The sequence below is a fragment of the Hylobates moloch genome, unplaced genomic scaffold (assembly GCF_009828535.3).
Source record: "Hylobates moloch isolate HMO894 unplaced genomic scaffold, HMol_V3 SCAFFOLD_9, whole genome shotgun sequence".
Classification (NCBI taxonomy): Eukaryota; Metazoa; Chordata; class Mammalia; order Primates; family Hylobatidae; genus Hylobates; species Hylobates moloch.
The window spans coordinates 119,111,931-119,129,311 of NW_026652284.1; the positions used below are offsets into that span (position 1 = coordinate 119,111,931).

The following is a 17,381-nucleotide window of genomic DNA, read 5'->3' on the forward strand; positions in this document are numbered from 1 at the left end:
TTACACAACCAGCCCTATGCAAGGGACTAATGTGACCCCCTCTGAGCAATGAATGACCTCTGAGGATCCAACAGCACTATGTTTTGAGTCCACAAGTGCCTGTACTCCAGTGAAAGTATCAACAGGCATTTGCACTGTAAAGTCTGGTGGCTGCCTCTCCAGGAAAACGACAATTTTTTGTTTCTTTCTTCTTTCGTTTTTTAAATAGCTGGTATGAGTAGAAAATAGCATTTTTAGTAGCTCTCTGCTTTTTATTTATCATTATAGGGTAACATCTTAAGAATAATTTCTTCTTTAGGAGGAATCCCATATTTCCCAGGATTGGTCAAGCCTGTGCATGTTTTACTGCAGGTAAGAGAAGGTGCAACATGCATAGCTGGGGAGAACATCTTTATTTTTCCCACAAATTCTTCTGATGTCCTTTATTTTACCTCCAATCTTATTGGAGTTTCCTTGTAAATGATGAGTCATTTCTCTTTCTACTTTCCGTTTTTTTTTTTTTTTTTTTTTTTGGTTTTTGGCATTTTTACTATGATGTTTGTAAGTGTATCTCTTTGTGTTTATCTTAATTGGGGTTCACTGAGAACCTGCCCCCAGATTTCCACTTCTCGGGTATAGTTCAAATGTCAACATTTCCAACAGAATATGCCCAGAATTCCCCAAGATATATGTGTCCTACTCAATTCTCCAACCACCATTTTACCATTTTTTGTCTCCACCTTCTCTCTTTCTGCTGAGTACAGTACCTGCTTCAACCACCCAAGTCATGGAGGACACACATTGAGGCCAGTTACACAGCCCAGGACACCTCTTTACCCCCACTCGAATTCTTTCCAGGCAACATAATAGTAGCACACACCTCCCCCAAACCTAAGTCCTCTGTCCCATTCCCTTGGAGGAGTATGATAAAAGGAAGATGCTTACCTTTTCACCCTTTTCCCCTTGGCCAAAAGGTCCTATGCCCTAGAAAAATGAAAGAAGGCAAAGATTCACTACAGAGCATCTCCATGGCATGACATTGCAAATGGCAACATCATCCTGAGATTTGAAAGGATTAGATATTTTCTCATCAGCTCTGCCCAGTAGCCACTAAAAGAAATGATGACTATTGTTGACTGAGTATGCATTCTCATGAGTATCATCTCACTTAATGTTTCCAGTAACTCAATATTATAGTTACTATTCTTTGTTTCCATAACAGTTTCATTGAAATATAATTTGCATACCATATAATTCACCTACTTAAAATGTACAATTCGATGAGTTTTAGTATAAAGTTGTGCAACAAAATCACCACAATTTTAGAATATTTTTATCATCTCAGAAACAACCCGTGTCTATTAGCAATGACTCCAGACTTCCTCTACTCCAGCTCTAGGAAAACATTAATCTGTTTTCTGTTTCTATAGATTTGTCTATTCTGTACATTTTTTATATAAATGGAATCATATAATATGTGGCCTTTTATGATTGGCTTATATCACTCAGCAAAGTCTTTCCAAGGTTAATCCATGTCAGACCATGTATACGTACTTCATTTTATTGCAAAATGATACGACATTGTATGCATATGACATACATTTTCTTCAGGTGACAGACATTTGGGTTTTCTACTTTTGGCTATTGTAAATAATGCTGCTATAAACATTTTTGTGAAAGTTTTTGTGTAAACATATCTTTGCATTTTTGAGGGGTATATTCCTAAAAGTAGAATTGAATTGCTGGGTCATATGGTAACTCTGTCTATAACCTAAGGGCTGCAAGGCTGTTTTCCAAAGCAACTGCACCATGTTATGCAAGCAATCCATGAAGATTCCAATTTCTCCACATTCCTAGTTGTTCTACCCATTATTGAAAAGGAGCTATTGAAGTCTCTAACTATTGTTAGTTTTTCATTCCTCCTTTAAATTCTGTCAGTTTTTGCTTCATGTATTCTGGGGTTTTGTTAGGTGCATATGTGTTTATAATTGCTATATTTTTAAGAAATAATTTTTTATTATAAAGTGTCTCCCTTTATTGTTTTTTTGGTTTAAAGTCTATTTTGTCTAATATTAGTACAGTCACCCCAGTTTTCTGTTTTTTATTTTCAAGATGTTTATTTGCCATCCTTTTATTTTCAACCTATTGAAACCTATTTGTCTCTTTGAAAACAAAAGATACAACCTATTTGTGTCTTGTGAAACCTATTTGTCTCTTTGAATACAAAAGATACAACCTATTTGTACAACAAATTTGTTGTTGTACAAATAGGTTGTATCTTTGAATCTAAAGTGTGCCTCCTATAGACAGGATATAGTTTGATCTTGTTATTATAAACTTTCTTAAAATTTCTGCTTTTTAGTTGGTTCATGTAGTATATTCACATATATTATTATATAATTAGATTTATATATACCATATTAGTTTTTGTTTTCTACAGGTCTCCTGTCCCACTTTTGTTCCTTTATTGCTCCTTTACTGATCTTTTTTGAATTGAGTACTTTCTAGTGTAACATTTACACTACTTTCATGATATTTTTAACTATATATTTTGGAGTTATTTCCTTAGAGGGTGCTCTTGAGATTATTTTATGCATAATAACTTAATAGGGTCTACTCTAGATTTATAAAAACTTACTTCCAGTTAGACATAGAAACATACTCCTTCTTAGCTCTATCCCTTCTTACCTCTTTTTGTGCTATTATTTTTATGCATATTACATGCGTGTTTGTTAACACCAACCATGCATGGTTGTAATGTATTGTTATACATAACTTGCCATCCCTCTGCCTTCTAGCCTCAATCATTTCTGATGACAAGTCAGTTCTTAATTTTGTTGGAGTTTCTTTGTAAATAATGAATCATTTTTTTCTCTTGCTACTTTCAATTTTTTTTGGTTTTTGGCATTTTTACTATAATGTTTGTAAGCGTGTATCTCTTTTGTGTTTATCTTAATTGGGGTTCACTGAGCATCTTGAATATGTAGACTACTGCTTTTCATAAAATCTGAGATGCCTTCAGCCATTATTTGTTTGAATACTTTTCTGCTCCTTTCTCTCCTCTTCTGCTTTAATTCCCAGTAGGTGCAGATTCACGCACTTTATGAACCCCTACATTTCTCCAATACTCTGTCCATTTTTCATTATTTTTTCTCTGTTCTTCAGAGTACATCATCTCTACTGATCTATCTTCAAGAATTCTGATCTTTCTTTTGAGCCCCTCTAGTTTTTTTTATTTCATTTATTATAATTTTAAACTCCAGAACTTACATTTGGTTCTTTATAATTTCTAACTCTTTATTGATATTCTGTATTTGATGAAATATGACATTATGCCTTCTCTTGCTTACATCAGAATAATTTCCTTTAGCTCTTTGATCATAATCATAATGATGCTTGGAAGGCTTTGTCTTTTAAATCCGATATTTGTATCCTCTCTCAGGCAGTTTCTGTTGTCTGCTGCCTTTTTCAGTGTATGTGTCACATTTTTCTGTTTCTTAGCACATCTCATAATTTTTGTTGAAAATTGGACATTTTAGACAATATAGCAATCCTGGATATTGACACTTCCCCTACCAAAAATTGTTTTTGTTGTTTTCTTATTTGCTCACTGACTTGGCTAGATTATTTTAATTCAGTCTATTCCCCTTCCCCAGTGTTCATCTCTGAGGCCAGTTTTCAGAGGGCATGGCCTTGGACCTGTACACAGTCACCCCAGGATGATGATGGTTTTAACAAGGCACGTTTTGAAAGTCCCTTTTCTTGATTTCTCGGTCAAACTGTCTGCCTCTGCTGACATTCAGTCCAGCTCTTAGGTTCCATTACTTTCCAAATGATTCCTTTACTGTTTTCAACGATGCTATACATGGCATTCATTGCTCCACAGTCTGATCAAACTGAATCAGGTCCCCTTTGCATGGGTAGCTGTTGTGGGCAGTCGCTGAGGTTTCCTTCTGATGCCAGGAGCAGTCTTCTTAGTGGTGTTTTCCCCCTGTTCTTTCTGGTAAACTAGCTATGGTAAAGTTATGGTTTACTATAGAGTACCACGCTCCTCTTAATTTCTTACCACCAACATCTCCTGTTTCTAGAGAACCCTTACACTTATACTTTTCCACATTCTGTTGCAAAGTCAGTGCCTTTGGGGAGAGCTTCAGAGTTCTTCGTTCTTAAGGATTGTATCCTGGGCTAAATATCTGCATCCTGCTCTGGAACTGGGAGCTGGGAGCTGGGACCATGGCCCTCTTCTCTTGGAATGGTGCCCCGGCTGGGAAGGAGCAGTAGCCTCTGCTTTTTTCAGCTTGCATCCTTCACTGGGGAGCCTCCACTTTATGACTGAGCTTGGAAAGCGTTGAACAGAATCCCAACATTCTTGGCTTGTCATGCCTGAGCTTGCACCTCCACCCTATGAATGGGGGTTGGGGAGAGGAAGCGAGCCTTATCCCTGGGCTGCATCTGCCAAGAATTTAGGCTCTGGAACTCCAGATGCAGGAGGTGAAAAATGTGGAATTTTACCAGGTATTATCTTTTTGGGGGGAGTAGATTTGCAGAGTTCCTCATGTTGCCATTTCAGAAGCAGAACCACTACAGATATTATTTTTATATCTGTTTCACAAATGTGAAAAGTAAAGCTCAGAAAGTTCTAGCGACTTCAGTTCATGAAGCTAGTAGGTTATGGAACCAAAATTTGAATGTAGGCTGCCTGATGCTAGTGCTGCTTCCTCAATCACAGTGCTATTTGGCCTCAATAGAGCTGCTGATGATATCAGCCAGGCAATAATGATCATAATTATGCCATGGACCACTTCCCAGAGTTCAGGGCTACAGAGTATATCCATGTTTGTTCTCTGGCTGATTCTGGTGGTTTCTCTGAATTCAGAATGTCCTCCCAATCTCCCTTCCTTTGAACCCAGCTACAAGTGACAGCACATGTCCTAGAGTGGGTCTTGTCCCAGACATGGAGGAGAGAGGAATGGACCTGACATTTCCTACGCCTACTGCCTGACAAGTGAGTTCCTAAAAAACCACATGCGTATGAGTTCCCACCCTTCTCTGAGCTTCAGTTTGCTCATCTGTAAGGTGGGCATTTCAACCAGGCCGCACCTCACCAAGCTGATATGAGAGTTAAGTGAGCCCCAAGTCTGTGAAGCATGTAATGCAGAGCCAGCAGTGCAGTAAGTGCTGGTAAATGTGACCAGCTCTCCTTATTTCCATGTCTTTCCGCACACAACAGGTGCTTCCCACCTACACGAAGGAGGTAGATATGCATGAGTAGGTGAAGGTGAAGCACAGCCAACTGAGCACAAGACCCAGATTAAAACAGATGCAGGTGCAAATTCTGTCTCTGCCACGTCCAGCCTCTGTGACTGAGGGCAAGTCATTGAAGCCTGAGAAACCAGTGTCATTCCCATTAGAGATGTGATGAGACTATGTCAAAAGCTGTTGCATGGAGCAAACGTTAGACTCCACAGGACGCACGTGCCAAGAAGAGTAGATGGCATCACTACGGCATGAGGGAGTGACAATGTGGGGTACTGAGGGAATTGCATTTGCCAGGCTAATTCTTCTAAGGAAGAGGCTTATCTTGTTTCCTGGGTTTCCTCCTGAGCACTGAGAACACAGAAGGAACTAATTATAATCACACACACCAAAAAAGACAATGGTCATTCACTGATCACCCACTATGGGCCAGGCATTTTGTAAACCAAGTAGTTATACTTCTCATTTTGCTAATGTGTAAATGAGGCTTTATCCCAACACTTTGGGAGGCCGAGGGTGGGGGAGGTGGGGTGGATTACCTGAGGTCAGGAATTCGAGACCAGCCTGGCCAACATGGTGAAACCCCGTCTCTACTAAAAATACAAAAATTAGCTGGGCGGCCGGGCACGGTGGCTCACGCTTGTAATGCCAGCACTTTGGGAGGCCAAGGTAGGCGGATCATGAGGTCAGGAGATCGAGACCATGGTGAAACCCCGTCTCTACTAAAAATACAAAAAATTCGCTGGGCGTGGTGGCGGGCGCCTGTAGTCCCAGCTACTCGGAGAGGCTGAGGCAGGAGAATGGCGTGAACCCGGGAGGCGGAGCTTGCAGTGAGCCAAGATCGCACCACTGCACTCCAGCCTGGGCGACAGAGCGAGACTCCATCTCCAAAAAAAAAAAAAAATTAGCTGGGCATGGTGGCACACACCTGTAATCCCAGCTACTCGGGTGACTGAGGCAGGAGACGCGCTTGAACCTGGGAGGCGGAGGTTGCAGTGAGCAAAGATCATGCCACTGTACTCCAGCCTGGGCGACAAGAGCAAGACTTTATCTCAAAAAAAAAAAAAAAAAAAAAAAAAAAGGAAAGAAACCTGCCCAAGGTCACACAGCTAATAAAGGCTGCAGCCAAGGACAATGACCGAGGCCCATTGAACACCAAACTTGTGCTGTTGATGCTACATAATTCCATGCAGGAGGGCAGATGTGAGTGCTTCCACCAGGACAGGGGGCTGGCTGCACTCACTACCGTTCTAAACCATTTATATGCATTAATTTATTTAATCTTCATAATGCTACTGAATAGGTTGTTTTATTATCCCCATCTTACAGATGAGAAAACCAAGGATAGAAAGGTTAAGTATCTCAGTGAAGCCGGAATTCACTTCTCAGCCATTCAACTCCTGAGGGCCACCCTAAACTGTGACTTCTTCATCTCTGCAGTTCTTTCCTGACCCATCATTAATTGCATTCACTCATCAGCTGAAAGATTCATTAATACAATTCACGCTAGGCCAGGTGCTGGAAACTCTGTGACTATAAATCACAGATCAGGACACCTGGGAGTCCTCTGATGCTGGGATGGAGGAGGTGCTGTGGGAACACAGAGCTGGGGTTTGGAGCGATGTCCTGGAGAATTAGAGACAGTTGAGTAGGAATGATGAGAACTCATGAGCCAAGCAGGAAGGCGTGGTGAAGGGAAAACAGGGGTGGGGAGAAGGAAGCATTATTCTTGGCAGAGGAAAGAGCCTGTGTAATGGCCAGAGTCAGGAAGGGCACAACAAAATGACAAATTAGAGGGTTAGTAACGGTGATGATTCAAAGCACAGAATTCTGGGTTATGGGGTGGCAAGAGACAAGGCTAGAGAGTCCGTGAAGGCCATATCCAGCAGGGCTCCGTGCCCATGGAGAGGAGCTAGGGCTTCATCCTGAGGGTGGTGTCAGGGTAGTGCCTGGCCCCTGCCAGGTGTTCAGCCCACGCTTGCTGATTTGCATGATCAGAGGCCTCTGGGTCCCCCACACCACCCCTGAGGTTCAGCCATGCAGAGGAGCAGCCATCTACTCACCACATCACCTTTCTCTCCCTTAGGTCCAGGAGCACCAACCAGCCCAGTGGCTCCTGTGTCTCCCTGAGGGGTTGAGACCAGAGACAAGCATCAGATTAGGCTCCCCGACAGGGCTCTTGCACACACAGGACCCTCATGGCCAACCTTGCTCCAATTCCCTAGAACCAGCTGATTTCGTCTTTGCCATTTCTGCAATGAGGCCACATGTCCCACCCCTGGAGAGGAGGAAGCAACTAAGTCATCCCCCAACATCACAATTCCAGGAACCAGGGACTTCTTGAGGAAAGCAAGTGCATGAAAGCATTGCACATTCATCCTTGGGAATGGCCTGCCACTGATCCCACCACCAGGGCCTTGGAAGGGGAAGTGGAAGTGGAAGCTCCAGGTTTGAACAGCAGGTCTGCCACTTCGCATGAGCACATCGTTACTGTCTTTGGGCCTCAGGCTTCTCTTCCATAAACAGGCAAATCATGACGCAGGCACACAAGATTAAGAGCATAAAGGTGCTTTGAAAACTTCCAAGTGTCAACCAGAGTCCGCTGGGCGTTCAATTTGTGTGACAAGTCCATCCCTGTGTACCTGAGGCCCTCATAACTGTCCAGGAGGAGAAAGAGAGCAGGTAGAGGAAAAAACTGTGCCTGCAAGGGAGGAAAAACTCATCACAAGCCAAGTGTTGAACTGGAACCCAAATCTCCTGCCATCTCATGAGCCAATTCAAGATAGGCGTAGGCGCAGGAAACAGAGCCTTCAATTCTATTCTTTTGTCTTTTTTCTTGGTCTGGAACTTCATCTCTCTTGTTCCCATCTCATCTTTTATATTCTAAGAACACATGGCTACTTTGCTTATCCTGTTCCCTTTGGCTATGATGCCCTTCCCTGCCTCCTTTGTCCTGGAAAGTTCCTGTCTATTCTACTGGACCCAGCTGGTCAGGGCTGTCAGTACAAAGGTGTCCTGAAGTCCTACCAGGTAGCAATGGGGCCTCTCCTCTCAGCCCCTCAGCTCCTGGGCCCCTCTATCCTGACTCTCTTCATACTATCCCACTCCTCTCTTTCCTGCCTCCCTTCCCCCTGGCCTATGAGTCCTGGGGACCAGGCTCTCAGTCAGTCACTTTCATATTCCCACATCACAACTGGGCCTTGCACCCGGCAGACTCAGCCTATGCGTGTGGACAGAGCCCGAGCTCTTCGTAGGGACACGGAGCCACCAGGAACCCCAGCCTTTGACTTAGGGTCCTAACCATGGTTTGGGACAATGTGACGGATGACAGTATAGGACCGCGATTGCAAGTGAGCTCTGCAGGAGCCAGCCACGCCTCCAGGTGGCTGTATCAGTTTCCCTTTTCAGTGCTCCTCACCTCCCACCGTTTCTGCTCTCCTTGTGGGGCCCGGAGCGTGCTCTGCTCAAGCACAGCAGAGGCAGCCATTACCAAACAGCCCTTGCTTCAGACAAACGTCTTCTACTGAGAGGCCTATGAAACCCCAGGTAGCTTTGCTTTTCCCTCCCATCACAGCCAAGAATCTGAGGTGACTTCTCAGAGGAGCTCAGTGATGCAGAAACCCCTGCCATCCTCCTCACAGCGACCAGCTGGCACCTGGGCTGAGCTGCTCTCCATTGGCACCAAGAGAGGACTCATCAGGGGAGAGGACTGAGGGGGCAGCGGGTGCGTGTGAGAGTGTGATGGTGTGTGTGTGTGTGATGAGGGGTGTGTGTGATGAGGGGTGTGTGTGTGATGAGGTGCATGTGTGTGATGAGGTGCATGTGTGTGATGGTGTATGTGAGGGTGTGATGATGGTGTATGATGGTGCAGGCAAATTGTTGCGGTAATGGTGTGTGTGTCATGTTACGGATGGGGAGGGTGTGATGGGGTGTGTATGCGATGGTGTGTGGTGGCGAAGGTGTGATGGTGTGATGGTGTCTGATGATGTGAGCATGCGTGTGTGTGTGTGATGGTGTCTAATGGTGTGGGTGTGTGATGGTGTGTATGTGTGATAGTGTGTGTGGGTGTGTGATGGTGTGGGTTTGTGATGGTATATGTGACAGTGTATAAAGGTTATGTGTGGTGGTGTGAGATGGTGTGTGGTGTGTGTGTGATGGTGTGTGATGGTGTAGGTAATGGTGTGTCGTGGTGTGTATGATGGTGTAGGTAATGGTGTGTGATTCTGTGTGTGATGGGAGTGTGTGATGGTACATGTGTGTGATGGTGTAGATAATGGTGTGTGATGGTATGTGTATGTGTGATGGTGTGTGTGTGTGTGATGGTGTGTGTGATATATGTGTGATGGTGTGTGTGAGATGGTGTGTGTGATGTTGTATTATGATGTGTGTGTGTGTGTGATGGTTTGTGTGTGCGTCCGTGGTGTCACATCCTAGCAGAGTGGGGACAAAGCAGAGAAGGGTGTGAGATGAGAGAGGGAGGCCAAGGAACTATCTACAGTCAAGAGAGAGAGAAAAGAGAAAGAGAAAAGAGAGAGGAGAGGAGAAACAGACAAGGCAACAGAGGAAGCGGGGAGGGACACATCGGAAGGGAAGAATGCCCAGCAAAGGTGGACAGGAAGAAAGCATTGCTCAGGTGAGTCATTTCACCATTTCGGCTTTTGATTTTTCACCTGGAGAATGGGACCGATGCTGCCTCTCACGCAGGGTTGATTTAGGGTTCGATATCACTCATTCAACAAGAAGGGACCACCAGCAATGAGCAGAGCCCTGAGCTCACAGCAGCAGGCACTGGAACGGCAATCCTTACCCCACAGCGCCTGCTGTCTGAGGCATAGGTAGGCTCCCAGCTCAAGCCTGACACAAGCAGGTACACAGTCATTGTCACTGCAATTCAGTGGAAGAGGATGGAAGATGGGAAAGAAGTGGGCAAAAAGAAAGATTCCATGTACTCCCTGGTCTGTCTGCACCACGAGACTCAGGCATGCGAGGGTCAGGTCCTGTCAAAACCATCCTCTAACCCTAGCATTGACCTCAGTGCCTGGCCCTTAGCGAGTTTCACTGAAGATGCGCTGAGTGCATTAATTCAAACTAAGAAATGCAGGAGGAGAAATAGGGGGGAGAACAGAGTGGAAGGAAAGAGAGAGATGAAAAGAGATACAGAGAGTGAGAGATAGAGACAGAGAGAGACAGTGACATATAAAAAGAGGCAGAGGCTAGGGAGAGAAGGGAAAGAAAGGGAGGGGAGGGAGAGGCCCAGCTGTCTCTAGTGGTTTTCACCCCCACACTCAGTTCTTCGTTCAAACACGGGATGATGGTGAACTCTCCACTCTGCCTTGATAAACAGTATAACCCTGGGAAGTGATAGAGAGGAAGGAGACCACTCTGTGACTAAGGACAGAGGGGCCCTACCTGGCTTGGTGCAATTAGTGAATTTGGAACTTGTGTGTTTAAAGGGTCATGCAATTTAATAAATCTTAAAAGCCCAACCCCTAGAAGTTTCTGGAATACAGCAGCTTCAACCAACTGCTGCAAAGTTAATTGACCACGGAGAGTTGAGCGTGTCGGAGCAAATGAGACCAGAGCCAGGGCTCTGGGAATCGAACCCTTTCTTGCTTGTATTTGCAGACTGAGAACTGGAGGTTCTGGGCAGTTAAGAGGCTCCCAGTTTTCAGACTTTATGACATTTGCTCTTATCCATCTAATTTAACAAGCTCTGAGGCAAAATACCGGCACGACAGCATCCCCACACACCATCTTTTGTCTTACATAGAGAGCAAAGGAGAGGACCAGTGAGGTTCTAAACTACACCTCTGCCATGCCTGTACTGACCTTTGGACCAGGGAGCCCCATGGGGCCAGCAACTCCCATTTCACCCTAAAGGAAGAAAGACAACAAAAAAGTAAGTTTCTATTTTAATTTTCCCCTTCTCTCATCACTGGATGGTAATCCACCCCCACAAGCTTAGAAGCCAAATGGCTTAGTAAGCCCAGCGCCGACCAATGAGCTAGGCAAGGAAATTGGTTGACTGTGCTGAAAGTCTCTGCTCTTGAACTGCAAACCTAGACGGGAAGCTTTGACCCAGCCTCCAGATGCAGCTACCGGTGGACACAAGATAGAAACAAGCAAACTGAGGCACGGAAAGACAAATACCACATTTCTGCTTACTTGTGTAAGTAAAAGCATGAAACACCAAGAAGCAGAAGCCAGAGTGGTGGCTACCAGGGGCTATGGAGTGGGAGGAATACACACATGTTGTCAAAGACTACATGTCTCATACAGAAGCAATAATGAATGGTAAGTATTTGAGATGATGGATATGATAATTAGCTAATTTCAATCATTCCACATTGTATACATGTATGATGACATCACTTTGTACCCCATAAATATATGCAGTTATATAGTTTGTCAATACCCAAACTAAACACATAAATAAATTAAAAAACCCAAAGTGGTATTCGCTAGCTATTTTTACCTGAATATATCATCACTTCAATTAAAAAGAAAATTATGTTGACTGCTAGCGGTTCATGTAGTTATTGTTCACTAAAATACAAAAGAGGACATATATGTAAGCTATTTCTAAATGTAAACTTTGTTTCAATTTAACAATGTGTAAAGGTCAGGTTACTGGATTTACAAATGTAATCTGTACGTGTTGGATACATGTAAATGTCACCAGGCTGAAAACAAATGCAACACAATTAATATAATTTTATAGATGTAAATATCACCACATTAAAAAAAGGCAGCAGTACACCCATTTATGTGTGCACTTAGTGCTAACAGCCAATCTACACTCTGCTCACAGTTGCACACTTGGCCAACTCAGGAACGTACATTTTTAAATGCATTCACAGATGTCATTTGTTCAGGCAAATGAAGATAAATAATTTTTTGTGTGTTTCTCCTCACCTAGCGCCCACAAGAGCGCCTGGTACACAGTTCATTCTCCCCATGATGTTTGCTTATGGAGATGCAACACCAGGCATCATGTTGACCTAGCTGAATAATGAAAATGTTTTGCAAACTCAATTGAAGTTTTAAACCACTGGAAACAATGTCTGTCTGTGGCCAGAGCGCTGCCTCCTAGGAGAAAACATTCAGACTTCCTAGGCCCCCTGTGTTGTATTTTTTTTTTATTGAAACAAAGATGAAAGAGACAGAAATGACACCTGCTTGATGAGGTCATTGTGAAGTTCTTCCACTCCACGGGGCTATTTTGTGGGGAGGGAAGCAGCAGGCTCCCTTCTCACCCGCCCTGTGCATGGAAAGTACTCTAGCAGGCCGGCTATGAGCTCCTTGGGGCTCAGCCAGGCCTCAGAGCTCCTGGTTCCCTAACCAGAGTGTAGACTACAGAATTTCTGAGGGCCAAGTTCTATTTGTCTTAAAACCTCAGCATACAGCATAGTACACAGCACATAGCAGGTGCTTAATGTCTTTGGTTAGACACTAGAAGAAGGAATGAATAAATGATTAAGTCATTATTGAGTCACGCCACCCTAGGCATGGGGCTGAAAATATGTAAGTGGAACATCCGGACCTTGTCCTGCCTAAAGGAAGAGAGGGTGTATTTCTTTTTCTTTCTCTCTTTTTTTTTTTTTTGAGACAGAGTCTCACTCTATTGCCCAGGCTGGAGTGCAATAGCATGATCTCGGCTCACTGCAACCTCTGCCTCCCGGGTTCAAGAGATTCTCCTGCCTCAGCCTCCTGAGTAGCTGGGATTACAGGCACACACCACCACGCCTGGCTAATTTTTGTATTTTAGTAGAGATGGGGTTTGACCATGTTGGCCAGGCTGGTCTCGAACTCCTGACCTCGTGATCTGCCCGCCTCGGCCTCCCAAAGTGAGAGGGTGTATTTCTTTATCCCTCCCTCTCATCTATCCATCCACCTATCTGTCCATCCATGTCTTCATACCCTGATTGACATATATCAACTCAGCTCGTATTTATTGGCTTTCTCTGTCCCAGGCTATATATTAGTAGCTGAAAATACAGACATGGAAAGATCCAATCTGTGCTATCCAGAACTTATGATTTTATGGAAGTAACGATAAGGAGACATTTTCAATCTAATGTGATAATTGTTATAATAAACAGAAGTACAGGGAGAAAAAGGAATATGCTGTCATGGAAATAGCAGGTGCTAAATGAATAACTATTGAATGGATGGATGGAGAATAAGGAAAGGAGGAGGAAAGAGAGGGAGGGAAGGAGGAAGGAAGGAGAGGACACGAAGGAGGGACGAGGGAAATGACACAGATAATAATGTGTGCAGAAAAGAATTCCTTGGGACGTCTTGAAAGAAGAGCAGGCATTGGGTCTGGCATCGCTCCTGGCACAGTCCAGCTGTGTGCACACTGGCTTGGGACCAAAACCTCACCATGCCATCACTCATCCTGCTCATTGCTTTAAACAAGGATTCCAACGGATTTGGGTTTCAACAGCTGCTTCTGTTATTTCATTGACATGTAAAAACCAGATCCACAGCCTGACTGTGGTGGACCTTAGCCTGCCGGGGGTAGGTGGAGGAGCGGCTGCCTGGCACTGTGTGCACCAGCCCTGGCTCCTGCCCCTGCCCCCTCTCATCCCTTACACGGGCCCCAGGCTGAAGGGCGCTTAAGGTCACCCACTAACCAGAAATAGCCTCAGCTCACAGCAGGCTTCCAGCTTGGGCCTCCGGCGAGGGAGGCCAGAGTTTGATGTCTGAATTAACTGGAACTCCCTGAAGGCTCCCTGTACCTCAGGGTCTGGTTTTCTGGGTAGCACAAAAAGAAGGAAGGCAGAGTGTGGAGGAGAACGGAGGAGAGGAGAGAGGGGAAGGAAGCCAGTCTGTCTACCAGGATAGGCTTCTGGAAAGAAGACTCTGCTGCTGCAATACCCAGAGCAGCCCCACTCCAGTTAACTCCCACCGCCATCTCGCCTTTTTGTCCACGCATCCACTGTCCCCAGCAGAGTCACCAAGCACCTCCCACATGCAGGGACTGAGCTGAGAGGAACAGATAGAGAGGGACAATACAGCCCGGTACAGGAGCTGAAGGGCCCCAGGGCCATTGGCTCAGCAGAACTTCACAGAGGCTTTCCCCAGCACAGTTCTACTTGGCGTTCGCCTTTTGTAAATCTTTGTTTCTACTCAAATGCGGAAGAACATTTTTTTCCCCTTATCAAGGGTCACTGTCTACAGAAAAAGAAAACAAATCACAGCCCTGGGCACACAGTGAGATATTTATTCTAGTCTCAGTCCATTCTAGGACAGTCGTGGTGGTGGTCACAGAAATGCACCACTTTTTAAAAATAGAAACACATAGATAAAACTCTACATATATATATACACAGACACACACACACATATGTATACACACATACATACACACACATATATATACACACACATATATATACACACACATACATACACACACATATACACACACAGATATATACATGTATATATATATATATAAAAATGACACACATATATATACACACACATATATATACACACACATACATACACACACATATACACACACAGATATATACATGTATATATATATATATATATATATATAAAAATGACAGTGAATGGCTAATCAAAGAAAACATTGAGAAGAAAGGAATGAGGGTGTGTTCTTGCAAAGCACATAGAAAACCTCACTCACTGTCTTCTTCTGAGTCTTATTCTCAAACAGCATCTCATTTGACTCAGTCACCCCTGAGTGGACATCATAGAGGAGTAACCTGGGAAGCCCGGGGAACGTACATTCTGCTTCTAGAAAGCGTTCATCAGGGCCTAGTGGGCAGATCTCCCCTTCCAGTGTACACAAGAAGCAAGAGGTCCAAGGCACAACACAGGGTGCTGTGAGCTGACAGCCAAGGGCCTCCTGGTGCCCCCCTGCCCTGAAAGGCCACGTGCATGATGGGAAACTCCGACTGCACCACCCAGGGTTCTGCTGGGGCTGAGGGCTGGGGGCTGAGGGTGGACTGCAGACATTACCTTCTCTCCAGCTGGGCAGGAGCAGTTGATGGTCTTCAAAAGCCCGATCTGTTCACTGCCTGGGGTGGGAGGCCGCTGGGGTGGGAGTGGAGGTGGAGGCTCTGTCACCACGGTCACCTGGCACTGGAAGGAAAGCCCAGGAGGTCAGAACCTGGCTCTTCACTCAGCAGGCACTCCCTGGCAGAAGCACAGTGTCAGGTGCTTCCTGGGAACCAGGCAAGCAAAGGTTGAGAAAACGCTGAGGATGTCTCTCCTGAGGCCTCGGGGCAGAAGGCCTGGCCAGCCCAGGCTCAGCCATTTCACTGGCTGGCTCAGCAATCTGGGTGAACCACCCACAGTCTCGCACCTCGCAAGTGCTCAGCAGTTCCTGCTGTCCTTATTCTCACCTCCTCCTTTTCCTTCTTCATCCCATTCTCTTCTTCCCTCACCCTCTGACTCCACAACCAGGTCCATCTGGCTCCACATTCCCAGCACCTGCTGTCTATCTGCATCCCACAAGAGCCCTGAGCCGGGTGTGCTGGCTGAGTTGGAACTGGGTCCTGGGGATGAGGCTAACCAGGCATTGCGTGGATCTCACCCTGCAGCCCGGGAAGCAGCCTCCAATATCATTCGCGTCTTTCAAGCAAGCCTTGTGACCAGGGCTTGGCAAAGAGGGTTGGAAAGGGAGAGGCCTGAAACGGGGCAGAGGCTGAGGTCCGAGAACAGAGCAGAGCCTGGACAGAGGGATTGAAGGGGCAAACCCTGGTCTCTTGGGCCATCCATGTCCTGACCTCCCTGTCTTGCTGACCAGCCCGGGACACTGCGGCCTCTCCCTCCTCTGGGCGCTGGTGGCACGGACAGTCATCCCCTCCTTAGAAACACCCTCGCAGCCCCTGAATCCTACATCCCCTAGCGCAAGGCTTCATCACTCAGCTAGCAGCACTGGGGTTACACTGACTAAGGCACAGACCACAGCAGCCCTGGAGGAACCTGCATGGCTTGGCTTCCCCAGCCCACACCCTAAGCTCCCTCTCAGGCCATATTCTGACGGTCGATGTCTCCCTGACCCCCAACCACCCATCCCTAAGCTCTGGATTCCCCTTCCCTCTGGAGGCCACAAACCCATTTCCTCCCGTCCTCTCTGTGCAAGAGTCTGCTCACCGGACCCGAGGGGATATCACAACAAGTCTCCAGTTCTGCATGTCTCGAGTCACAATAGATCACAATCCGCTGTAGGTCAAACTGGAAAGGAAAGCAAGGAGAGAGGATAAGTTGTAGGGATTTTGGAACCCAGAAACCTCCATGGTTTCAGACAGGCCCCGTCCTGGTATCTGGTTCCACTTCCTCTTGGGGGTCTTCCTGAGTCCACCCCTGGGACACTCCTATCCTGGGCTCCACCCTGGATTTTCACAAGGAGCTAAGCATCATCTGCTCACACCCCTGATCTGGCTTGGCTGTGTCCCCACCCAAATCTCATCTTGAATTGTAGCTCCCATAATTCCCACGTATTTCGGGAGGGACCCGGTGGGAGATAATTGAATCATGGAGAGGGTTTCCCCCATACTGTTCTCATGGTAGTGAATAAGTGTCATGAGATCTGATGGTTTTATAAGGGGTTTCCCCTTTTGCTTGGCTCTCTTTCTGTCTTGACTGCCACCAAGTAAGATGTCTCTTGTTCTTCTGCCGTGACTGTGAGGCCTCCCCAGCCATATGGAACCGTGAGTCAATTAAATCTCTTTCCTTTATAAATTACACAGTCTTGTGTTATGTCTTTATCAGCAGTGTGAGAACAGACTAATACAACCCCTTCCTTCTCTAAGGGAGAGCTCCCGTGCAAGGGGCTTCAGGACACATGTTAAAGTCCAGCATTTTGTTCTATGCTGAAGGTGCTAAGGCCTCTGCCCTCTGCTCTGCACACAGGGGCACACCATCATCCTCTCTCCATGTCACCAACACTGCATTGAACAAGATTCTTAACGATGCTATTGCAAAGGCCTCCAAGTTCCACATATCCCTATTTTCAACCTCTCCAGTCATTTCCAGTTGTTTCAGTGAACTTTTAAAATAAAAACTTACTTCTATTACCACCTTTAATATGACAGCCCCTTAAAGACGTAACACATAAAAAACCTAAAATTTAAAGGGGCTGTGGTGCTAAAACATCCACA

The 17,381-nt window shown here is 45.5% G+C and overlaps 1 protein-coding gene across 1 annotated transcript in view; it reads right to left on the minus strand.

The window, feature by feature from the left end:
- Positions 1-17,381, minus strand: part of COL22A1 (collagen type XXII alpha 1 chain) — a 297,857-nt gene that overhangs the window by 178,292 nt on the left and 102,184 nt on the right. Inside the window, exons 8-12 of the mRNA XM_032760938.2 lie at positions 16,375-16,455; positions 15,235-15,357; positions 11,065-11,109; positions 7,299-7,361; positions 925-963 (exon numbers count right to left, since the gene is read on the minus strand). Coding sequence (XP_032616829.1) covers positions 925-963; positions 7,299-7,361; positions 11,065-11,109; positions 15,235-15,357; positions 16,375-16,455 — 351 coding nt within the window. The remainder of the gene's footprint in view (positions 1-924; positions 964-7,298; positions 7,362-11,064; positions 11,110-15,234; positions 15,358-16,374; positions 16,456-17,381) is intronic.